Source organism: Perna viridis, chromosome 5, assembly GCF_037379345.1.
Source record: "Perna viridis isolate PV_CMFRI_1.1 ecotype Kerala chromosome 5, ASM3737934v1, whole genome shotgun sequence".
In the NCBI taxonomy this organism is placed as follows: domain Eukaryota; kingdom Metazoa; phylum Mollusca; class Bivalvia; order Mytilida; family Mytilidae; genus Perna; species Perna viridis.
Window position 1 is genome coordinate 2,871,486 of NC_142449.1, and position 27,803 is coordinate 2,899,288.

Sequence of the window (27,803 nt, forward strand, 5' to 3'; positions counted from 1 at the left end):
TTCTGTCATGTAAAAGCCATTTATACGACCGCAAAAAAAAGAACTGCTGTCGTATATAATGGCATGGCACTGCAGACATCGTCCGTAGACACTTGGATTTCGTGCAGTAACTTGACTGGTTGGTTGATCTTTATGAAATTTTAAAACAAGGTTCCAAACCACAAAAGGAAAGCTGATATTAATTTTGGGTGTTATGGACCTAACCGTTTTAGAATGAAGGACCCAAAAATGTTAAATAATTCCATAGAATTCAGTATTTTATTTATGTTTTTGGTCAGATTTTGATTTTTTATAGATTCTTCAAAAATACAAGCATGTGGTCGTATAATGGTATGGCGCTGTCGTCCGTGTTGTTGTTGTCGTCGTCCGTAGACACTTGGTTTTCGTGCGATAACTCGAACATTATAGTTTGTTGATCTTTTATCAAATTTCATAAAAAGATTGCACACCTCAAAAGGAATGTTGGCATTGATTTCGGGGGTTATAGCGCCAACCATAACCATATACTCCAGTGAAAGCATAGGGAAGTCTATGATATTGTTCCACAATATTCAATACCACAATGGTCAGAGTGGTTTTGACTTTGAAGTTAAGACTTGAACATATCAGAAACTTAGGGCCAAAAAGGGATACCAGAAACAAGGATTTTCCGTATGTACAGACAACAAGAGGCTCCCAGGAGCCTGAATCGCTCACCTGGTTATATTTTTTGCATTTCAAGGGCAGTAATCTAACGAGGAGTTGTACGACAATTTTGACCCCACAAAGACTTTGGTAGAACTTATCATACGGATCATTCCATCCACTGAAAGTTTCATTCTATCTATTATAGTTTTCAAGATATTGGCTAAAACTTTAAAAAAAAAAACCCCACATTTTAATGCCTTCCAAGGGCAATAACTCTTACATGGAGAACTCTGAGACTTTTGTAGGCCTTATAATCAGAATCATTTTAGCAACTGAAAGTCTCATTCTATCTATCAAAGTTTTCAAGATATTAGCTGAAAACTGTAAAAAAACCTGTCATTTTTCTCCTGTCAAGAGAAATAACTCTTACATGGAGTCATCTGACAACTTTGATCCCTTGGAGACTTTTGAAAGCCTTATAATAAGGATCATTTCAGCAATTAAAAGATATTAGCTTAATCTAAAGGTTATATATAAAGGAGATATATGCACAAAATTACTGTCTGGCCCCTATGTTCTATATTTAGTAAAAACGGCCATGTTTTTTAACCGATCAAAAAATCTAAACAATAATTTTGTGTAGGATACCCTAAAAGGCAAGAATTTGAACTTTCATTGAACTCTGTACAGTAGTTTTTTGAAAGTAATGACATCAAAAACAGCAAAAATGTCTAAAAAGGGCAACACCTTCAACATAGGTCAACATATTTTCACCAAAATTTGACCACAGATAGATCTCATCATGCTGAATACTTTTACCCAGGCAGAATTTGGCTAAACCTAACGGTTTTGGAGATTTATGGAAATATCTGCTGTCTGACCCCTATGTTCTATTTTTAGTAACGACAGCCATGTTTTTAACCGATCAAAAATCCAAACAGTCATTTTGTTTAGGATACCCTAAAAACAAAATTATCAACTTTCATTGAATTCTGGTCTGAGAAGATTTTTTAAAGTAATAACATCAAAAACAGCAACAAAAAAACACCCAAAAAGGGCAATAACTCCAACATAGGTCAACAGATTTTCGCAAAAATATAATCACAGATAGATCTCATCATGCTGAATACTTTTACCCAGGCAGAATTTGGCTAAACCTAACGGTTTTGGAGATTTATGGAAATATCTGCTGTCTGACCCCTATGTTCTATTTTTAGTAACGACAGCCATGTTTTTAACCGATCAAAAATCCAAACAGTCATTTTGTTTAGGATACCCTAAAAACAAAATTATCAACTTTCATTGAATTCTGGTCTGAGAAGATTTTTTAAAGTAATAACATCAAAAACAGCAACAAAAAACACCCAAAAAGGGCAATAACTCCAACATAGGTCAACAGATTTTCGCAAAAATATAACCACAGATAGATCTCATCATGCTGAACACCTTTACCCTGTCAGAATTTGGCTAAACTTAACGGTTTTGGAGATATATGCAAACATCTGCTGTCTGACCCATATGTTCTATTTTTAGTAACGGCTGCCGTGTTTTTTAACCCATCAAAAATCCAAACGGTCATTTTGTGCAGGTTACTCTAAGGAACAACCAATTTAAGTTTCATGCAAATCTATCCAGTAGTTTCAGAGAAGATGTTTGAAGATATTGTTAACGACGACGACGACGGGCGCCAAGTGATGGCAATACCTCACAAGGCCAGGTGAGCTAATAACGACTATTAGTGAATGGATTTCTTTGAAATTGTATTACAAAGTGCCATACCACCAAAGAAAGCTGGGATTGATTTTATGGGGTTAAAGAGATTCGAACCTTTTTGGAATAAGGGATTTCAGTGGTTTGGGGCTTGAGCCAAGAGGAATAAGGGGTCACAAAGTGTCCGGAAACAAGTATTTTTCTAATTTCTGGATAAGAAAATTGGTAAAGGAAATCGCTTTAAATTGTACCACAAAGTGCCATACCCGAAAGAAAGTTCTAGATTGATTTTGGAGGTTTCGACTGGAACCATTTAGGAATAAAGGGAAAAAAATACAACTTCGATTTCTGTTCAAATTCATATCCTGTGTCAAATATCTAATCCTAATCAAAATTCGGAGGTGTTCAATGTATCAAGTCTGAATGGCGTGTCCGTTTTATTTAGTGACAGGGGTCGAAGGCACAGATATTTGATTATAGCACCCTCAAAGCAGAACTTCTTTCACCTTTACTCGAATTTCTATTTTTATGCAAGGTTGTGTCCAAACGAGTTTTTGTGTCCACATTGAATAGTTAGTCCCTATGCTTAAGTGTGTCAAAAACTAGTATTGTGTCCGTAATTGTCCCAAGCGAGTGCTGCGTTCCGCGAAGCTCTTTCATTTTCTTACGGTCTACACACAAAGTGGGTCTACAGCAAAGTATTTCAATTCAATGTAAAGTACAATATACTTATTTCTTAGTGAATACAAATGAATGCGAAAGAATACCAGAATTATAAGGTAAAATAATACTCTCCTACCAGATGTTCATTCAAAATCATCGTTTTATTTTCCTATATATTTTGACAGTGCTTATAGAAAACCTGAAGAACAATAAAATACTCCATCTGCTTAGTGCAAACGCCACAGGACATGGCATTGTAATGCAAGTCTTCCAGGTGCTATTGTAATTACCCTAGGATCTATTTGTATTTTCCACATTCCACTACGGAACAACAAAATGTTTCAGTTATCAGTTGTGATTGTGGGAGTACCCAGATCATCTGAACTTCTAATTGACATAATTACTATCATACATTTCATACACATGATTCATAGCAATCAGATACAGGAAAAGACATTAATTACAAGAATAGACATCAAAGGAATGCAAAGCAATCGACATTTAGCATGCATATATGACATGAAGAATTCACTATGTACAGTGATACACTGGCAGGCAATAGGGCATGAGGTATTCACTACAGTGATACACGTGCAGGTAATAGGCCCGGGCAATAAGGCACGATAATGCACTGACAGACAATAAAGCACCAAGTATTCACTAGTGATACACTGACCGGTAATAGGGCACGAAGAATTCACTACAGTAATACACTGGCATGCAATGGGCCCTGACAATATGGCAGGAAGTATACACTGACAGGCAACAAGTATTCGTTACATAGAGTTATACACTGACAGGTCATAGTCATGAATTATTTACAGTGATACACTAGCAGAAAACAGCATGAAGTATAAGTGGAGATGTACACTGGCAGACAGTAGGGCACAAAGTATTCACTACAATGATACACTGGCAGGCAATAGGCCTGGGCTATGAAGCATAAAGAGCATGAAGTTTTCATTATATAGAGATGTGCACTGACAGGCAATAGGGCATGAACTATTCGGAACAGTGGTACATTGGTATGCAATATGGCACGAAGTATTCACTGCAGTGATATACTGACAGGCAGTAGACCATGAAGTATTCATTATGTAGAGATGTACACTGGTAGGCAGTAGGACCTGAAGTATTCACTACATGTGTATGCCACTACTGTTGGCATGCAATAGGGCATATAGTATTCACCATGTAGAGATGAACATTGGCTACAATTGATATTCACTATATACTGACAGGCATTGTGGAATGAAGTAACACTGATAGGCAATAAGGCATGAAGTAACACAGGCAGGTAATTGGGAATGAGATAACACTGGTGGGCAATAAGGCATGAAGTAACACAGGCAGGGAACTGGGAATGAGATAACACTGGCAGGCAATAAGGCTTGGAGTTCTTTATGTACATTAATTTGCAGTTTTTGTCTTGTTTAAAGTTTGGTCAATATTTAGTGGTATATTTAATCTTGCAGGTTGTTCTGGGGCTAAATCTATTATTCTCTATATACTGTTTCCTTCAATCATGCAGTTTTGTATTCATATTGAAAATGCTTTTTTTTGTGATAAAGAAAAAAAAAAATTACTACAAAAAAAAAATTACCATCAACTTTTTGGGACACATTAGAGGTATTGTTTGGAATACAAAGTCAAGAGAGACATATGGTCTACAACTATAGAACTTCACAGGACACAAGACAATGATCATTATGATAAAAATCTTTTTATTTGACACAACTACATTAATGAAATACTTTGTAAGTATCCCAATGGAGGTTTTAACCCCTCAACAAATCCAGTACATTTTATATTTCAACGAAATTAACAAATAACAACAATCTAATAATAGCACTTATGTAATACCCAAGAAATGTTTCTGGGTTAAAACAATGTAGCATTCTCTAACTTGTTTCTCAGAAGATATAAGATGACTCCATTCTACTTTCTTACTTGATCATACACTGTTCACTTTGTATCATTTTCACCAATGAGTACCCATTTCATAATTAAGACATCATGTAAAAGCACTTAATAATATTCAAATATAATAGGATTTCATGCCTACATCGTCAGTAACAAGTTGAGGAACTACAGTATCAAGACTATAGAGATCTACCTATCATCATTGCGTCCACCGGCTTACAACTGTTAAAGTATTAAATGATTTTCAAGAAACCACAGTATAGTATAACATAGTCTTTATGTTGATATAAAGCTTCTCAAACTGTTGCTCACATTTTTAAATTGTGAAATCGATTAGTTTGAGAAAATATCATAATATAAAATTTACAATTCCCTCTACATTGAGTCACATCTGTTAATTAATAGTTTTTGAAAAGAAAAAATATAATCACATGTAAATGGAAAGAAATTGCATTATAAATGCTCAACATCACAATGTGTTACATGTATGAAATGGTGAAAAATATCTGTGTGTAATACAACTATTACTTCAGAATAATTCAACACTGTGTGACACTTTTGTTGGAGAACATTCTTTTACTTTTTACAGCTACTCATCAATATACAATAAAAAGAAAAGGACAAGAGTTATCTCCCATTAGTAATCACAATGACAATCTAAAACCTTATAAAATCAAAGACTAGTAACAGAATTAAAAAGTTATCCAATTAAAATACTATGGTGAAATAATAAGATAATCAGGGGTAAATTGTGGAATATCTGTTAAAATGTTGTGTATGTTTATATGTTACATGTAAAGTGAAGTAATAAACAATATTCTAATCAATAATTTCTCATGCAGGCCTAAGTACCTTCATTAATGTGACCTAATTTATGACCTCCTTGTGGACCAGTTTTGGACTTCATTGCAACAAAAAACAAGAGAATGAACAGTCAACAATAAACAGGAAAATTTACAGTGACGAATGATTTTTTTTTTTTTTAAACCCTTTTAAATAGTGATACAGCTGTTGATAACCTACTAGAATAAACATAAAAACATATACTTTGATGATAAAGTCAAGTCAAGTTTTAACATTACCCTACAACACATGTTCATCAACTGTCAACTAAATTGTCTGCAGACATATGTTACATTGAACAGAAATATAGTTAAATGACAACAGAAAGGCACTTCAATATTTACTGGTTTCAATATTTAAAATAAAATGATTTAAGTTCGGAATGGAATTGATTAATAAAAACATCCCTAAAACAATGTTAGAAGTGAAACAATGTTAAGATTTAGGGGAACTTAAAGAATATAATAAGAATATTATACACTGATACATGATGACATAATAATTTGGAAAATCTTACATTTAGAATTGAATGCTTTCTAATAATGTAACTCAGACCTTAGATTAACCCACTGTCCTTTTGATCTTTTAATTAAATATGGTTACAAATATATCATCACATAACTGGGATTCTGATCATATATGTAGAATGATGAAAATAAATCCAGTCTAAATCATTACTTATTTAAAGACTAAAAATGTCAGTGACTTAACAGGTCTACAGGGACAAGTTTTAATCACAATATGGTACACAGAGACAAATTTGAGTGGAAACTATCACCCAATGAAATATACTTTTACACAGAAACATCAGCTTCAAAAGAGGGTGTCATATTTCAAATTTAATTACCTTACTTTCAAGCTAAATGTGATTAGTTTGAATGGTTTACAACAAGGAAGTAATTTAATCTTTGCAGGCAACCTCAAAATTTCATGTTTTAATATTTCCATGGAATTAATTTTTCAAAAAAAAAAAAGAAAAAAAAAATCACTCGAAAAGGGATAACAAGAAAGAAATAATTTGAAGCTTTCAAAATAAATTATGTTACAATCTTTTTTCTTAAAAATGAGTGCTATGGAATACTGGTTTTAAATTTTGGATTATGAGAATGCTTATTAAGTGGTAGCTTTTGAACCAGTCTTTGTTGACAAGTCAATCAATTTATCACTAACGAGTTTTAACTACAGTTTGGTGATGGAATAAATATTAATACAAATTGATGTAAATCACAATTGTTTTCACAATATTAAACTGTAAATAAACTGTTCTTAACAGATTCCTACTGAATAAAACATATCACATGTAACTGTAAAAATGTATTACAAAGACAACAGTTTCTACATTAATATCACATTATGTCAATGTACATAACAACAGTCTTCAACAATCATATCTAAGAACAATATTCAGCCAGTTTTCAACATATTACAAAGTATACTTTTCACTTCTAAAACCATGTAACATTAAAATTTGGTTGAAACAAAGATGTGGACAACATTCAACACTGAATATAAATCAACTTTAAAGAAATATAAAATTTAATGAAAGTTTTTAACCTAAAATAAAACACAATAATAAGTCATTTAACAAAGGGAAGTAACACAATTAAATCTCAATAACCAATGCAGCACTTAAAACCAAAGGCCAAAACAATGAAACCCCTAAAAAATGCAAGTAGTGGAATATTTGTCCCCAGACAATTTATATAAAAAATATGTTACAGTAAAACCAGCATCCAGGAGTTATCTCTCTTGAAAATACTGCATGAAAGAGTAGTAACAATTCTGAATGATTTCAAAGTGTATATATTTGTACCATGGCAACAGAACATAATCACAGATCTGTTTAAGCCCAGATCATCACCTTCCTTTCAAATTTCCATGTTTTGTTCTTATATTATTGTCGTATAATGATAATGCATTGATGGAGATAATAGTTCTTGTGAAAGGAGTTAGTCAAGGAGGGCCATTATACTTTTAGTTGTAATTACAAAAAGTTCTCAGTAAGTCAGCTTCTTAAACAAGAGATGGATTTCTATTCCTTCATATTTTTAATTGACCATATTTAAGTAGTAGAGGAAAGCTAGTAATATTTCCTGGTTATGAAATATTGTGTGTGACAAATACTTTAGCACTATAACTAAACAGATATGATATATAAAATGAGTAATTATATAAAAACAGAATAATTTTAAACTGAAATTGCATGCAAATACAAATTATCTTAAATTAATATTTAACAAAAGGCACCTCTTGTTACCTGCACTTTAAATTGACAAATAATTTGATTTAGTCACAAAATAATGTACTCCAGATGTTTAGTGTGTAAAATAGACCAAAGACAATAGTTCTAACTGAGTTGTTACTATTTCATGTTGAATGAAAACATGTTCTGTCATAAAAAGTAAAATTAACTACTGTTAGTTTACAAATATGTGATTCGAGGAGTTATAACATACCATACATACATTCTTAATATTTGAAGGTCCACACTAACAAGAAACCATCTTTAAAAGATAGTTCTGAAAACCAGTATGATGATGTTATAATTCCTACATGTCAGTCAGACATGATCAATCAGTTAGGAAGTAAGTTTATAACTGTCTATAGTTCCCCTGTGAAGGGGTCGTAGGTCAACAAAGCATAATGTCAAAAATATATGTTTACTATAATTAGAGATTCATAATGGATATAAAAGTTGTTTAAGGTCTATAATCAGGCTTTGTAATAAAGTTTCTTACTCAATACTGAAGAGCAAATCAAATGTAGAATTCCTATAATTTCTTCTTTTTCAATTCAAAAGGTTGCTAGAAATCTAAACAGCCTTTCTTCCTGAATAGAACTAACTTCAGATTCATTTTTTTCACATTTTCAAGGAATTTGACAATACTATTAATTTTAAGATGGGTACTGGGTGTACCATAGAATTGAAGCTGGGCACTTGCTTATTTCAAAACCTGATTCAAAAGACCTGATATGGTCACCACTACTATAAATGAAATATATTATAATATAAAGGACCATATTACGTCATGGCTCAAGTGTCATAAATGTTCTATAATAAATGAGTTCTCCCGCAACCAAGCAAAATTGTCAAACCATAACATAGGCAAAACGTGTACAGTCAGTATCCATGGGAAGAAAAACTGAAGTGATTTCCTTTTACTTTTGGTATTGTTCACATTAATAGTTTGCTCATTGTGAATTTCTAATAAGGTGTGTAGTTAACTATCTGAATAAAAATTGCAGAATAAAAAAATCATGAATATGATTTAATCAATCATCAATTTTTATAAATAAAATGAAAACTTTTGAAACTTAAATTCGTGCAGAAGCAATAATCAAAATAAATATTCCAAGCTTTTGAAAATGACACAGTCAATGTACAAAAATAGTTTTAGTTGCCAACATTCTGTTTCCATAGTTTATACCCATTGATTGGTGTACATTCTGTTATCAATAAGGTTCTATTTTGTCAGAACATTTGTGAGACTAGTAGCCTATAGACAAGTTTAGGGTCTACATAGTGACCACAGTTTGGTCGATATACAATTTAGGGTCTACAAAATGACCACATTAGGCCAGTCTATCAAAAATAACTACTTTTTAAGGCTTGACCAATCTGATCTTTGTTGAGATCTACTAATTATGTCTGAGCCCTGGGTCAAGATCCCTGATTTAGAGCCAGAGACAGTATCTCCGAAACTATATGCTGGATTATCACCTAGCTTTTGTTGCTGTTGTACAAGTTCAGCAGCTCTTGCTGTAACTTCCTTGTGGGTAAGTGATATACAAACATCATTCACAGAGAGTTTATGACACTCTAATCCATAACGTTGTAGTGTACGCTGTGGATCACAAGAAGACCAACCTTGGTTAAAAACAAAGAATGGATGTTCTAAAGTTGCCTCAACAGTCACCTGAAAATAGAAAAAAAGGAAATAAGTTATATTCATGTACATTGTGTCACAGTAATGACTGGTATAATTTACTGAACATAAATGGCCACTTCAACTGACACTGTCTGTATGACAAAACATATTACAGTCAATACTAATAGTGACATTTCATATTGAAATCTTTCTCATAGAAGAGAGACCCAGTGGACCCAAAATGCATACTACCTTTATTGAGCTGAATGAATTCTTTTACTACATCTATTGATTCATAAGTATGTGAGGATTTTCTTTTTTGTTATATAAAAAACCACATGAGCCATGACATTACACATACACTTGTACATGTGCATGTTCCTAAAATCCAAACTTCCACACCGACCATAGACCTTTATCACATATCCTATATCACACCCCTTGACCTGTATCACATACCATATATCACACTCCTAGACATATCTCATGCTGTATATCACACCCCTAGACCTATATTGCATTCTATATCACACCCCTAGACCTTTATTGTTTTCTGTATATCACACCCCTAGACCAATATCGCATACCATATATCACACCCCTAAACCCATTTCAAGTACCCTATATATCACACACACAGACATATATTGCATACCTTATATTACACGCCTAGACCTATAGTACCTATATCGCATTCTCTAAATCACACCCATAGGCATACCCTATTTCACACCCTTAAAACCCATTTCAAGTACTCTTTATTAACCAACTACCCAAAATATGGTAAAATATGTCAAAAACTGACCGATTGATATGAAATCAAACTGGTCATCGATATGGGGCCAATATGGATGAAACCAGTACCAATACAGCATCATAACTTCTGGTCATTTGACACCACCATTTTTAGTTAGAATTGAATTTCATGAATTTTGATCACCAGGACTAAAAGCTGCAGAAACACAAAAAAATCTTCCATTTTACACAAAAAGGATATTTAAGACTTATAAATGCAAATAAACCCACATGTTCTTGGTAAAATATGAAAACAACTGTTCTACAAATCATCTAATTGAGTTGGTTAATAAAATTGTCAATAAATATGCAATTTCAAATTGGCCCTGTCATAGGTTTCGGTCAATCATATTGGCCTTGACAGCCGTATTGGCCCTCGGCAATGCCTCGGAACCAACATGACAGACCTCAAATCTATAACAGGGCCAATATGAAATTACATATTTATTTATATATAATATATCACACCCACAGACATACAATGCATACCTTATATCACACGCCTAGACCTATATCACATACTGTATATCACACCCATGGACTTATATCACATACTGTATATCACACACATGGACTTATATCGCATTCTCTAAATCAAAACCCATAGACCTATATGACATACCCTATATCACACCCCTAGACATATATCACATACCCTATATCATACCCCTAGAAATATATGACATACCCTGTATCACACTCCTAGACATATATCACATACCCTGTATCACACTCCTAGACCTATATCACATACTGTATATCACACCCATGGACTTGTATCACATACTGTATATCACACACATGGACTTATATCGCATTCTCTAAATCAAAACCCATAGACCTATATGACATACCCTATATCACACCCCTAGACATATATCACATACCCTATATCATACCCCTAGACATATATATTGCAAATCATATATTATACCTTGCACAGAACACAATTGAAGTACATTTTGTATAGATAAAATAAAAGAAAGAATGAACATGACATGCAAAAATCTGTTTGATATGCAGTATCAACACTCAACCTATATCCCCCCATGAGTTGATATAGGGGTGTCCTGTTGATATTGCATGGGATACAGATTTTGGCATGTACTATTCAGTATGGAATTTAAAGAAATAGTAATACAATGTACTTGTGTATTATATCCATGTAAGTCATAACTGATTATCAATATGGTTCTTTTTTAGTACATTGTCAAGATAAACCTGATACATTTATTTAGAATGCAGATCATAAAGTGAGAAACAAGATTTTCATGACACAATAAAGACACAGTTACATTAGAAATTCTGTGGCCATGAAAGTGCATTGAAAATGTGTTGGGTATCAAGACTACCAAAAGTAGACCTTTTCTAAGAGCTGATTTTCATGGACATTCTTACATGTACAATGTACTAGGTAAGTGTTGAAGGTATGCTTTACGTTATTCATATACTTTGTATGTACACAGGTATTTAAAATTTTCAAAACTGGTGATGGGTATACTATTACTATTGCTAGTGTAGAACAGTGTAGTCATATTTCTTAGCAAAATTTGCAGTTTACATTTGTAAGTCTGTGAACAAGAAATTTACACTGAAAACTACAAAAATACATGTGCATGTTCTCTAACTATGGTTACTGGCATATGCAGTACAGTATCAATTAAAGATTTCATACATGAAATTATGATATTTGTAATATAGTAATACATGTATCTAATTTGTTTCCTACTTTTAAAATGTCACATTAATTGCTCATAGATAAATCGACATTCAGGGATTGATCCAGAGATTTTGAAATGGTTGATTGATTGATTGTTGGGGTTTAACGCCCGAGCAGCAATATTTCAGCTATATTCAGATGATGAACATGAAATGGATGATAAAATGAACATGAAATGATGATGAAATGAAAAAAGGGATGGGATACAAAGATAATAGGGTCGACAAATTTTGATTGCCACTGGAAATAGGGAGAGGTGGCTAAGGTCGGGCAATTTAGCCTCCTGTGGCAGAGCCCTATGGTTCCTATTCTAGGAGAATACCACAGTAGGGTTCTTTAATGTGCAAGGAATGTGGCATATTTCCCAACATAGTGTACCACTATGGTTTGCGGACAGGCTTTCCGTATTATAACCTGACAACCCCAGCATGTAACACGCCAGGGATACCCCATTCCACCTCCTGGGGCACACAACCCAGTTGCTCTGTGGGCATTATAAATCAGCAGGTAGCTAAAATCATACATGGAAGAAGTCCTAAGCAATATCCTTAGCAAGCATTCCATTTTCTGTATTTAGAAGGTTTTTGTAAGGTAAATGAAATGACTTTTAAACTCATCACTTCAAACCACTTTTTATGATCTATCTGGTTATGAGGGGATGTTGTTTTAACAATGACAGGTGAAAAGTAACCTGTTCTACTATTACTTACATGAATGTTGCCTGTTATTAATAGTTATTGAAACAAAGATGAGCTCATGAAATTCATTGTACATTTTGTAAAATTTGTTATGTTATTTCAGATAAATTTGAATTATTTTAGAGAAAGAAATGTTAATTAATACAGCTGATAGAGATATTAAAAGAATAAAATCTTAGAACACTGAAATATAGTAGATATATACTATATTATCATTTTTAATGTAGGAAAAAGCTATGAATAATGACAGAAATATTGTTTGCAAATTTTCAATCGACCAGTATTGATCACTTTGGGAATATTGACCAGGTGGTTTAAAAACCAGTAAATACCTGGTACTGTTATAACCACCCACCTTTATTTTTGCCTGATTTGCATGAAATTATATGTACATGTAACAATATTTCCCAACAATAGGAGGTTTCTCCATATCATATGGTGAAAGTACATGTATATTTTCATGAATTTTCATTGTAACATTTTGCATATATATGACACTGTTATGATTTTTGTCCTTGATTTCTTTTCAGTGGTTATCACTTAAAAGTTTCACTAGGTAAAATGAGAAGAAAGCAAAAGTAAATCAGACCATTTCTGTGCTGGGACACTATTTAAGCATGAAACAAAGTTCATGATTCTCAAGTCTGGTACATGTATGTGTAGCATGAAGCAGCTGTAAAGGTATGTGTCAACATCTCTTAATAAAAAAAACTATAAAAAAAAACATTAGCACTTATATATTTACAAAACATAAGAGTTACTTGAATTGTAATCTTATACATATTTGTGAAACAATCATGCAGAAAAAAGTGACAGAAATGCACATACATTATTGAAGGCAGACGGTATAAAACACTCAGCAAACAGTGATTCATCATAAAAAAAGTGGTACTCATGAGGTATGGGTTCACCAGTAACTTTTTTGTTTTGGAGAGAAAAAAGATGGATCTTTACTCAAAGTGCATGTGTGATTAAGACATCATATTCCCTGTATTCACCACATCTCTATACCATTGACTTCCCAACTGAATTGGAATCTTAAATTGCTCAAATCTATGAGCTACAATGTTGTTTTTAGTTTAATGATCTTTAAACTACATAGAAATTTTTACAACAAGAGTTTTTATCTTTGTTTGAACTGAAAAATTCTTAGAGAAAGGTAATCATTTATTGTACATACCATACCCTAATCTAGACAACAATGACAAGGACAAATTTTAGTTTTAATTTATTACAAAAAAAATCTACATCAAAGAGAGCACAAGCAAGGAAAAGTTTTTTGCTCATTTCTCCCTTGAGATTGGGCCTTAGTTTGACTTCCTACAGTCAGCAGGATTCATTTTTACTTCATGCATCTCCAAACCGAAATTTCAAGGCGTGGGTTCAATCTCACTTTGAAAATTCATCAAATATTGATAGTCAGTGATTTTCAGTGGAATTCAATTTTGCAAGAAATTCTGATTTAAGTATTAGGAAATTTGAGGATATCAACATACATGTACAGCCAGGAATACCAAAAGCAATAATACAAAAGAAGACCCAAAAATATATATTGATAAACGGACTGTATAAATATACACTGTGTTAAAACAAATGATTATTCTTTAAATGGACTAAGTTTTGATCGGTTTATTTAGACTACATTTTGGTTACATGAATATTTTTGATTACTTTGAGGTCTTCTTTGACTCAGTGCCTCAGCACTTTGACTTTTTTGTGTTAGCTGCTGCCAATAGGATATTTTGTAAATAATTTAAGAACTGTTTAACAAAAGGGTGTATATAATATCTCTTATTCTATTTTCTATTTATTTTCTTCATGAGGGAAGTTGTATACACTGATCCCTGCAGACAGTAAATTCATTAATCATAGTAATTATTGGGAATAATGCAAGAGATCAGGACTTTTCTCAATATAGCATAAAATAATATCAAATTTTGGCTAATTAGACAAAATGGTGTAAATAAATGCACACAATTATTTCTTAATTACAGCTGACTGTAAATTTATATTAAATCCAAGGACTCTTTATACCATATTTCATGCATTTTCCATGTGAAAATTACGTAACTGTTTTTCAACCATAAACAATAAATAGTCAAAAAGATTGTTTTTTTCCTACAGGCATTTCAACTTTCTAGCTCTGCTGACAACCTTTAGATATGCTGATGTTATGAGACAAAAAAAATATTTATAACACTTTAGAAAATTAGAAAATGATACCTGACCATATACATGTCCAATTAATTCAAAATAATTAAATTTTTGTTATTTTATCCTACATATTGAAATCCTTTTTTGCCATTCTAAACCATCAAATGTAATAATTTTATATGACAAGTAATGTGTTTGCCTACCTGAACTTTGTGTTCACCAACAACAAATCCAAGCACTACTGTCCCACGTTCAACATTCTCATCAATACGTACAACAGAACTAGAGTCTATTTTGAGATCATTACTAATTTCAGCACTATGTACAAAGTCTTTAGTTTCTAAGTCCTCAACTCTTTTAAGTTCACCATTTGTAAGTTGAATGATCGACCCCTTCATAAAATGTGGGGGATAATGTAAGTTAGTAGTATCTTCTGGATGATTTGGAGAAGGATTATATCTCGTTCTTTTGGCTGAGGGTTCACCATATTGTACATCCAACACTGAGCTCTCAGGGGTGCTATCTGAAGGCCGGGTCAATATTCGATGTTTCAAACTTCCCTCCTTCCCACTAGGCACTTTATAATTCAAGTCTTTACTATTGGTAAGATCTCTCCGAGGAGGATCTTTGAATGACACAGTTTTAGAACCTGTTATCTCAACAGATGAAAGACTATGAGCACGCTCCTCTTTGATGTAACTATGTGGAATACTAGAATCCATAACTCGGTCTACTGAATCCCCTGGACTTCTCCGAGGGGCCACATGTTGACCTGAAGATGACACTGACATTGATCTTTGATGTCCCAGTGGAAACTGAGACTGAAATGTATTGCACGGCATTTGGGTTTGTGCCGCATGGCTTCCCATACTTTGTAGAACAGCTGAATATGATTCGATCTGTGGATAATTCCGTGGAGGAGGGTAATTAAACTGAGAATAGTATGGAGCATATGATGGGTATGGTGACATCGGTCCAGGAGAATACTGTATTCCACTAGGCAAAATCCTGTGATCTGCGATTGTCATTGGTGGTTTGAATACACCAGCAGGGCTGCTGGCCAGCATCATTGAAGAATTGCGAGTTGTTAGACTTTCACTTTGACGAGAACCATTGGACCAAGTTTCTGTAGTATTTGATGTGCCACTTACAGTCAAACTATCTTTATGATCACCATTATTGTTATTACTCATTAAACTTTCAGTTTTTACTTCATTCCCCTTAATATTGGCTATGGTGTTATTATTTGGTTCATCCTTCTGATTGTAGCCACTAGGAGGCAATTGTTTTATCTTACATTGTGATAGTGAATCCAAGACCTGGACAGTAGTTAATCCAACAGAACTTCCATGGTAGTTGTCATCTGAAATAAAAAATAAACATTATTAGAGTATAAATAAATGAGATAAATTTCCAAACTACGCATACATTTTCACAGTAAGTAGTTCATATACCATTCATTTCCATCTAAAAGAAATTATTGCTTAAATATCAAAGCAAAAGTAAAACAAGTTTTTTTCCTTAAGACCTGTGATCCTTCATAATATTTTTTGTTGGATCAAAGACAGTATGAACAGGGTTATCATTAGCCTTGTGTGAACTCTCTCCTACATGTATAGAGAGTAATCAACATTTTAGATCAATTCTCATTACCTGTACATCTACTCTTGGGAAAGGAATTCATTACTTGGCAGAAAATGCTACAATAAAAACTTTAAAACCACCATTGTCTGAGCCTTGGTCGATATGAGACATTTTGTCAATGAATAAACACAAATCTACTACTGGAGGGTCAATTACGTGAACCAAAGCCAGGTCCAGATCAATGGGAATGATTATCGCTTAAATCAATGGTAAATAAAAGGCTTGTATCAAATAACATAATACAAATTAAAAAATTTCACGGATCAATATATATATAGCCCTTTAAATATTTAACCAACTTTTTGTCATGGTTCTAAATTTGTAACACCTAACAGACCAAACCTATTCAATAATTCAAGAATGGGGTTATTTCAATACTTGTCTGTTAATTTTTCATTCAAAATATCACTTCAAACCAATGCATTTAAGTTTTATTAATCAAAGGACAAAAAATGTGGAAAGTTAATAAATTCTCTTGTTAAATGTTCCATAAAGTAATTATAGCAACAACTCATTACACTGCATTGTAAAATACATCTGGAAAATGCATGTTCACCTTGATCCAGTTTCAAGCCACATCATTCTACAGGTAAATACATACAAGACATAACATGGCATTTGATGTTTTTGTACATTATTGTAGATTTAGAAATGTATATTGTAACCACCAATTTATCACATGTCATTATAAGAGGTACAAACATTTTAGACGATATCCACAAAAAAGCAATCTTACACAATGTATTATTTCAATGTTTTTGCTTTGATTATTATTTTTGATACATGTACATATAAATTGTCTAAGTGTTCACAATTGGCCGTGTGCCATGAAGTACTTGAAAAAATATTTGTCCCACCTCTGTCAAATATAAAGCACTATAACAATTTTAAAACCACCAACTTTACCACTAATTACAAACCTTGTATGACTTTTTTTTGTATAAAGTATAACCCCATCAATGGTCAGAATGACCATTTAACCTGCCACTTTAGGAAACTAACAATTTCCAATAGCATATTTAATTCACCAGCTGCAGTACAAACCTCTGCATTTTTTGGAAATTTATCACCATTTTTACATATTACAAGCAATCAGGCACAAAACAACTTGTTGACAACAATAAATGTACCAGATTTTGTCAATAAAGGCGAGAAAGTGGATTATAAATGATTCTATATACAATAAACAGGTATAATATATTATCACTTCTCATCACCAATGCCTGACTATTAAGTATAGCAGGTTTACAAGGGTGTGGGTGGCAATGTCTACATGAATGTCCATCAGAGAACAACCAAATGACCCAGTACCATTGTGTGTCAAACTGTCAGTATTACTGCTGATATCACTAGCCAGTCATGCCAGTAGTGATTACCTTTAATGGAAACACAAGTCAGAAATTTCAATAATATTTATCACCATATCAAAACTATAACTTTACAAGAAGAGACTTAGAGTCTGTGTGCACTTATATCAACCTATAACTTTAACATGCTTTGTGAAGACCATTGGGGAAATAAGCAGTGTAATGAACCCGTACCTGTATATGCCAAGTTTATCAATGATTTTATAGTATATATTATTATTAACCATCCTAGAAACAGGAAGAAGAACTTAGCACATATGTAACATACTTGTTACTTGGCACATGACATAACTATACATCAGCTTGTCTAAATAATGGACATCATGATAAAATAAGACAAGACATGGTATTACCCTTTGTGAACCAAGTCAGGGCATTCCTACAGACACTGTATAGACCCCCCTAATAGAATCAGGGCATTTGTACACACATTGCATTGCCCTTTCTGAACCAAAGCAGGACTTTTGTAAAGACATTGTATTGCTCTTACTGAACCAAAGCAAGGCATTTATACTTTGTACTGTCTTCTTGTAGCAAAATCAGGTTATTTGTGGACTTTGATCAAAAATAAAATTAAAAAAAAATTTTAACAAGGAAGATTACTATCAGTAATTACTCTTCAAAAGGGACAAATAGCTATTTTTGTAAAGACATCTGTTTTGTAATTACAGTAACTTTAAATTCAGCCAAATATAGTTGTTCTACTTTCAGCAACCCTAATCAATACTTTTACTAAAAGGTCTCTCATGTCACACTGTCATGACTTGGTACTTGAGTAGGGTCAAATTGTACACAAGCTTTAAAAGGAAGGAGATATGTTTACATAACCTTGGAAATATCTTCCTAGAATCTTACGAACCATGTCAAAACCTTCCCTACTTAAGACCCTATTAGGGTTTCATAACTCCACTGAAATTACATGTATAGAGGACGAGCTCAGATGATCAAATTTAAAGCCTACAAAGTCAACTTCATTGAGAAACCTCTGTTTGACAACAAAACATAGATTTCCCCTTGTAACTTAAAACTGAACATCTTCCTTTCCTGGTAAACATGAAACTTTCCATGTCAAATAAGGTTTGTATAGAATTAAAAATAACCACAAACCCCCTATATGTCAGTAATCAGACAAATGTATTGATTTAAACTGCAATTACTGCCTTTATTGACAAGCTTGATCACAAGAAGGTTGTTAATTTAATTATATTCCTTCTACATCCTCTCATTGGTTAACATGATAAAATGCTTTACTGTTAGATTGACCTAAATCAGCTGATTGTAGAAATGTCACTATAGCTTTTTTGTCAAAGAAACTAAAACAAATTGAATAAAACATCTTTGTTGATAATGGTCACAAGAGTTCTGAATTTGAACTTAACATGGGTCGTTCTTTCAATGTGAGTTCTGGACGTTAGGAAGACCATGACCTTTTGTAACCTACAAAGTCTAAAGATTTTTTTCAATGTAATTCATTGTCATTTTTAACATATTTGATCTCCAGAACATAGCAGAAGACACTATCTCATTCATTTTTGTTTTAATCCTGAGACCAAAGTTGACTGTCTCCTACAAATACTAAGATATATATGCTTTGAAATAGATAAAAGTACAAGAAGGCCGATATGTAGTGGATTACAAAACCCATTCCATTCTCTAAAAAGATTAGTCTGTATTTTTAGTGTTGACAATATTTTAAGATTCCATTACTTTCAATGAGAAAACGGTTTAGCTGCAGTTTTAATGAAAGAAATCTAAAAGCATTACTCCAGTTAAAAATTTCAAAAAATCACCTCTATATCTGAAAAAAAAACCAACCTAAATGATATTGCAGACTAAGAGAATGCAACTTATCAAGGAACTATAAGTACATTCTTATCATTTGAATAATTAAAACAGACTTTTAGGGGAAAGGAAATCCGTTAAATAAACCACCAAACATTCAATAATAGTTTACTGCCAGTTCACACCCAAGAGGTCTTATATTTTGGTTTTCTCAATCCTTTTGAGGAAGGATTGTTGAACTTTAAAGGCCTATCTGCTAATAAGTTCTGTAGAAGAAACTGTGAACAACCAACCAACTTGTGATTTATTTGTGTTTCCTAGTAGTGTAAAAGGTCAGACATGTCGTACATTTAAATCTGCTTAAACATTTTCTTTGTAGGTTTAAAATTCCTTTCTGTGTAAGTATAAGAAAACTACATGCTGTATGTTTGCCAAAATCAATCAGAACAAAATGATAGTTCTTTAAGTGGGTTTAAGACATACCCTTCTCAGGACACTTTTTTTCTAAAAAAGAAAACTACTTTTAGTAGTACCAAATTTTGACCAAAACTTGACTGAAAATATTGTGAAAAATAACACAAAGAACACTTAAAGTACAATAAATAATTATAAATAATACATTATCATTTTATTTCAATTTAATACTTTTCATTCAATGTTTTGAAAGAAAAAAAAAAAACAAAACAAAATGAAATTTCTAAACATTGGATTGGAGATCAAAGAAAGAACGTACCTTGTGGATTTGTTCACTATAAATTCCTTTATGATATATCACACCTTCATACAACAAGACCTTGAGATTTACTTCACTGTAGAATGTGACCTTAGCTTGCTATTGTGACATATTCTGACTATTTAAATACCTACATTATATATATGTCTGTACTTGCTACATTCAATGGCCCATTCATACTATCATGTGTATTGGATTTGTGTTCAGTCAACCATGGCCACTATTAATAATACATTTGTGTATGGGGAGGTGGAAAACCATGTAATTCGAATGATGAAAAGAGAAGAAATCCACTTTACTGAATCTCGGCCAAAGGTAGAAACCATGTTACTCGACATTATTTAAAATTTAAATTCATGAATTCATCCTACCCTAATTTTCTTAAAACACCCACACAAACTAAACTGAGACTTGTTTGGGTTTGATGCAGTCTAAATCTGATCGTTTCACCCTCTTAATGTTAAACATTGATTTTTATTGAACGTAATCTACTACAAAATCTTAAGTGGCTACCCTGCTATAAAGCAAAGAGCAATGAAAAAAATCAAGATTTCGAGCGGAAATCAAAATATATATATTCCAAGGATAAAGACAAGACAGAGAAAATAGACGCACAAAGCAAAGAACAGCCAAAATAGCACATACAAAGAGACAAGAGTAAGAGAGAAAATTACACATTTTACATGTAACAGTATCCCTTGCAACCTCCATCACAAAAATGTTACCAACAAAATTCCCCCATATTTCAAAGACAAATCCATACCAATTATTTCATATTCCTATATTTCACCCATTGCATCCAAAATTTTCAATTACAAAAGGCTATTTCAAAACCTCAAGATTGCGGACTTCATAGCTAAACCACCTGACTGTTCTTGCAAAAACTCTCCATTCAAATATGGTCCTTCCAGTCACGTCGTTACGGGAGATTTGTCCATCATTGAAAACGAATCTCTGCGTAATATCCTCCTAAAGGTCCAAAGTACCATGAAGCACGCTCCATAAATTGGAATTATAACTTTAAAGTTGTTATGGATACCGTGGAGGACTATACAATAAAATGGATAAAACGAGAACAAGAAGACATTGATTCTCTGTCAGAGTGGTTAAAGGCTGTGAGGTCTATAATCTTGAAATGAATGAAAGTTTTAAGTAGGTCAATGAGTGCCAATGCTACATCAGTTTTCAAAGACACCGATGTAGCAAAAACATTGTCTATTATACATGACAAATATGTTGTCGTACCAGCAGACAAAGCCCAAAACATTGTCTTTGTCTGCACAATGTTTTACATCCAATGTTTATTATCAGAGGTAGACGTAGAAAATAATAGCAGTGATAAGACCTATACTGCTACCACACTCTCGAAAGAAGAAATTGTGGAAAACCATAAATCTTTGCTATCCTCTTTTGGTCTCTCTATCAAGGACGATGACTGTGATTTACCTTCCATGTCCTGGAATCCTAAACTTTACAAGAATCCATACAAACAACATTACATAGCTGGATCTGCAAAATGTACCACCAAACCTCTTTCAAAACTTTTAACTTCTATACTCACAGCTGTCAAAGAGGGTTTGCAGTCCTACAACACTTGTTACTCCAGTAGTAGTATTAATTCAATGTGGATCCTGAAAATATTGAAAGATGTTTTGAAAACAATCAGTTCAAGACTATTATCAGAACATAATAGCATTAAAACCTATGATTTTTCAACACTGTATATTTCTATTCCGCATACTCAGTTAAAATCCCAACTAAAAAACATTATACATCGTTGCTTTTCCAAAAAAGATGGTACCTAGATACAAATATATAGTTCTTGGTAGAGATTCCTCATACTTTGTGAGAAATAATTCCAAATCATCTTCCAAATATACAGAAGAAGATGTTTACAAAATGCTGGAATTTTTAATTGACAACATATTTGACCAGTGTAGTGGACGCATTTTTCAACAAACAGTCAGCATTCAAATGGGAACCAATTGTGCTCCTCTACTTGCTGACCTATTCCTTCACTCTTATGAAGCTGACTTTATATATGATCTGATCTAAAAGAAAGAAGATCATTTAGCTAGATCCTTTAATCTCAGTTTTCTCTATATAGATAGCATATTAGTTTTCCTTTCCTCTTTTGTCTACCCTGGACTTGACTTTGTATGAGCAACTTGTTGTTGCTCCAAGTTTTTAGTGGAGTCCGAGTTGCTCATTTGATTTTGTTACTTTGTATGTATGATTTTAGTTACTTTATGTTCTTTGTTGTGCGTGTCTGTTTTTCATGTCTGGTCTTTGTCCCTGGGTTACTCTTTCCTGATTACTTCTATCTAGCCAAATAATAAATTTTACATGTAACAGTATCCACAGCTCTCTTTTGCCCATTTCAGTGACTATTGATTGTACCATGTTTTAGCAGATGTACCAGAAGTAGTGAAAGATGGTTTGTTTCAGCAGATGTACCAGAAGTAGAATTAGTGAAAGTTAATGGAAAATAGACATTACACATTTTACAGCAGTATAATAAACACCTACAAAAGTGTGAGCTCTCTGCCAATTATAATGGTAGATTAATTAATGATTATCTATTACAACCAAGCATGACAATCACCCATCATTTCTCACTACCACCAGATACTGGTAATAGTTTAGGTAAAAGCACTAATTGGGAAGAAGTATTTTTGGGTTTCTTTAATAAGCTTACCTAAAATAGCAATAGATAAACTATTTTAGTTTTCTTTGTTCTCAGAACATTAATGCTAGCTATAGAGTTGATTCTCTGAGGTACTTTTATAGATTAGTGTTTACAACCTGAGGGAATTACTATTCCAAGATGGCATTTGTGACTGCTAATGAATTACTTGTTGTAGGTGGTAGAGTAAAACTGATTAAATCAGTGTTTTCAGTCTAATGTTTCATCAGTTATGGAGACACTAAAATCAGGAAATTTACGTCATAAAACTTAAAATTTCACATGGTATTGATGTACTAGTTATCTTTATTTCATGCTTAACCTGGAAAACTGTGAACAATGCATTCCTATCACCTCCAATTGATATTTTTGACCTCCAAATTAATTTGGGTCAAAATCTTAAATAGGAGGTGCACAATGGCATTATGTAATAAAAATTCTGTAAAAGCTTCATTAAATTCCATCTAGTGATTTAGGAGGAGATGCAGATAAGAGATGGGTCCCTCTGTGTAACAGAAGGAAGGAAGTAAAGACGTACAGACAGCCTTATCACTAAATACTCACTACTTTACAAGTCGAAGGTATGAAAATAAATTTTACACAGTATTTGTCAATGAACACAATATCAACATGAAAGCATGGTATTTTAGCTGTTGATTCTACTTAATGATGATCTAACAGACAAGGGAACACAACTTATACACACTGGAATACAGATTATGGTAGGTAACTTCTCACTTTTCAATAACTTTGAAACCAGACATCTTGATTGTTTTCGTCACCATGCATTGAGCTTCTACTACCAAAGCATGATTTCACTATCTTTTCTCCATAAAACCTTAAAAACCACACATGGATGAACTATAGAGAATACAAGAAAAATCAGTGCAAAGACAAAAATTAAGTTATCTTAACTCATTCAAACACATACAGTTATCCTACCTCAACAAAAAATGCAAGTGGGTGAGCAGAAGAAATTTAATGAATTGAAAAAAAAAACCAAAAAAAAAAACCACATTTTTATGACATGACACAATAAATGAATTAACCACAATTTAATCTCAAACAGTGATAAATAAGACTTCACATGCAACAACTCATCTAAAAAGAAAGCCACTATTATATAATTCTTATAGTACACTGTAACTCAAAGCACTTGATCACTTTACAGAAAATGCAGAACTTGGAACAAAAAAAATACAGCTTCATTCTACTCATGATCAATTTGTCTATGGACATTATATACGGTTGGTCGATATCTTTACGCAGTGACCTTGCAAAGCTACAACACTTCATCTGGTCTCTTTGTAATTGTCATTTATGGGTTTTTCCAAGATTTTAGTACTATTATAGTACTTCATGGTGTGTACTGAGTGTCCTCTACAATTTTTGATTGGTCATCATTTGGATCATAACATGGTCTTTGATGTTAAGGCCTCAGGCCTTTCTTAGGTAATATACCTTATTATCCAAAAGTAATCATAATCAACAACTAACCACAAGTAAACAACTTGTTCATACTATCTACAGAACAGTAAAGTATCATCCAAATATTTAATACATTTAAAGATTAACCGAAAAAAACAATTGTGACTAATACCTAAACAGACTGAGCAAAATACATTTTTAAATACTCTAAACCATCTGTGGGTCGAGTTCTTATTCTGTAGTACAACTATTGATGAGACAAGCTCATGTATTGATATACTGGTATGCTGAGTCACATATTGTCTACTAGCACATTGATACACTGTAGGTGCTCAATAATTATAGTTTTTTTCTTAAGTCTATACATATGTAAATCAGACAAAATGAACAAGTATCATAAAACATGCACTTAATATACCTTGATCTGTTAAAATAAACAAGCACATATATACTTATTAACAAAAAAAAACACCATGAAAATGAGGGAAAAAGAACAAAAATATCTCTATTGTGTGCAGCCTAATACTTAAAATGAAAGAAAATTAATAAAAGAAAAAAAATACATTAAAACATACGGTAAAGTTTAGTTAAGAAAGGCTATTTTTGTTACTCTTTTTGTCTGTCCCATGAATATTCTATACAAGGTCACAAACCTGCAAAACATTATACCCAAAGAAAGGTCACAACCAGTTAGGCAATCAAATTAGACTTAGAATAACTATCATGTCAGTTGATTTTTTAATGGAAAAGCATAAGAGGGATGTGGCTACAAACTTTCATAGAAATCCTTTAGAATTTCAAAGAATTTCTGACTGGGGGTCTAGAGTTAACGTAAATACCACTATCTTTGTAGGCCTGTATTTATAGGTTAAGAAGACCACTGTACCACAGACTTATGCTCATCGATAAAAGCTTTGAAGTCAAGAGTAGAAAATAGACTCCTGTCTAGACAACTTCAAATTTCATACAAATTAAACTTCCCGCAAATTTTAAAAACATTTTGAACTTTGTACTTGAATATACTACAAGACTACTATGATAAGTAACACCTAGAGACAGTATGGTATTCATAGATGACTGAATAGATTCACATTTCAACTGCTTTGTTACTTATCTCAACATAATCTTGCTCCATTGATCTTCTTTCAGTTTGTTTTTAAATATGACGCTGCAAAATTTGATTAAACATTTGGGCAAATCGTCATGACTTGATATATAATCAGTGGTCCACTTAAAAGTGACACACGCCCATCTTGGTATGAAAACCAGTAAATTGAAAGAAGAAATTAAGATGTTTGTAACACTGGCTTCTTATCACTATCTCAGGTAAAAGAATTTGACACTCTATTCATTATCTGAGTCAGTCACCTATTGTAATGGACCAATGTGGTTTCTTTTTAATGTTTATACAGAATTTAACTATTTTCTACAACTTTATGTGATTGATGGTCCTTTTATTTGTGCATTTAGATGTATTCATCTGTAATGCATGTGATCACACCCATTTTAAGTCAGTGTAATTCATTAGCATGAAGACAAATGGTTACAAAATTATAGTACATTTTAACTTTTTTAGAAACTAATCCAATATTGACACCCTTGAGGCTAAATTACCAAAGGATGCACTATCTATTTCAGTTCACTCTATCAGTAACTTTTCCACAGCAAGAAAAAGCACCACTGAGTAATCTACATGCTAACAAAAACACCATGGAGTAATTCAACTTGGCTATAGACACATGACCTTAACAAGCTACTGACAATAATACCACTGACAAGTTCAGTTAGGCTGTAAAAACAGGACCTTTAGAAGCTAATTCAACTACTGAAATAATTCACCTTGACACATGACCTTTACAAGCTAGCGAATCACCATTGAGTAATTCAAAAAGCACATGACACAGGACCTTCACTAGCTGAGTATTCAGCTTGGCTTTATAAACAAAACCTTTATAATCTACTTAAAACACCATTGGGTAATTCAGCTTGGCACAAGACAGGAACTGCGGTAGCTGAGTATTCAGCTTGGCTTTATAAACAAGACCTTTACAATCTACTTAGAACACCATTGGGTAATTCAGCTTGGCACAAGACACAGGAACTTCACTAGCTGAGTATTCAGCTTGGCTTTATAAACAAGACTTTTACAATCTACTTAAGACATCATTGGGAAATTCAGCTTGGCACAAGACACAGAAACTTCACAAGCTAGCACTTCACCATTGAGTAATTCAGATCAGTACTAGATACAGAACCTTTACAAGCCAGAAAATCACCATTTGATTGAGTAATTCATGTCAGAAGTAAACCATGGACATTTCGAACCTGTTTATAATCATAACTTTCAAATAAATATCTGGAAGTGTTTATTTGGAAAAATATGAAGGAAAAGGAAACTGACAGACAGAAAAGGCCCTAGTGACTAAATGGTGGATATAACAAAGAAAGACAGAAAAGGCCCTGTGACTAAATAGTGGGTATAACAAAGACAGAAAAGGCCCTAGTGACTAAATGGTGGGAATAACAAAGAAAGACAGAAAAGGCCCTATTGACTAAATGGTGGGGTATAACAATGATTTCTGAGAGATATTAAAATATAACTAGGTCCTAACCAGTAGATGCATAATATGAATTAATATACACCATTTATCTTAAACAAAACAAAAATTATCAGAACTGAAAGGTATGGTCCATGGTTGCATTACCAGATGAAAAACTCACAGAAGACTTGACACATAACCTCTGACAAGCTATTGACAAAAATATACATTGTTCACTGCCAATAATGCAACCATATAGACAAATCAAATTAAACTGCATTCTACAACTGGGTTATCAACAATTTTAGTAGTAAATTTGCTATAATCAAATCAAAAACTGGTAATATTTTGCCTTTGTCTTCAGGCTGTTTCATTGATTTTTACTACCAGTTTGAAAATAAAATTTACATTTCTTTACTAATGGTTTATCTATTTTTAATGCAATTACTCTGAACTGGTAAATCAAGCATGCAGTAATTGCATGGTTTTTAGACATTTGCTGCAAAAACTAATTAAAATGGCTAGACAGTTGAAATACTATAGAACTGTAATGAAAAAATTTTTTTTAAAAATATGTTGGAAACTTTGAAATGAAATATACAGATACATAGTACTGTCATC

General features: G+C 32.8%; 1 protein-coding gene across 1 annotated transcript in view; it reads right to left on the reverse strand.

Moving 5' to 3' along the window:
* Positions 1–4,707: 4,707 nt before the first annotated feature.
* LOC148615612 (uncharacterized) overlaps positions 4,708–27,803 on the reverse strand; it is a 74,470-nt gene continuing 51,374 nt past the window's right edge. The window contains exons 4-5 of the mRNA XM_088582023.1: positions 15,206–16,365; positions 4,708–9,683 (exon numbers count right to left, since the gene is read on the reverse strand). Of these exons, the coding sequence (XP_088438149.1) occupies positions 9,363–9,683; positions 15,206–16,365 (1,481 nt within the window). The 3' untranslated portion in view covers positions 4,708–9,362. The remainder of the gene's footprint in view (positions 9,684–15,205; positions 16,366–27,803) is intronic.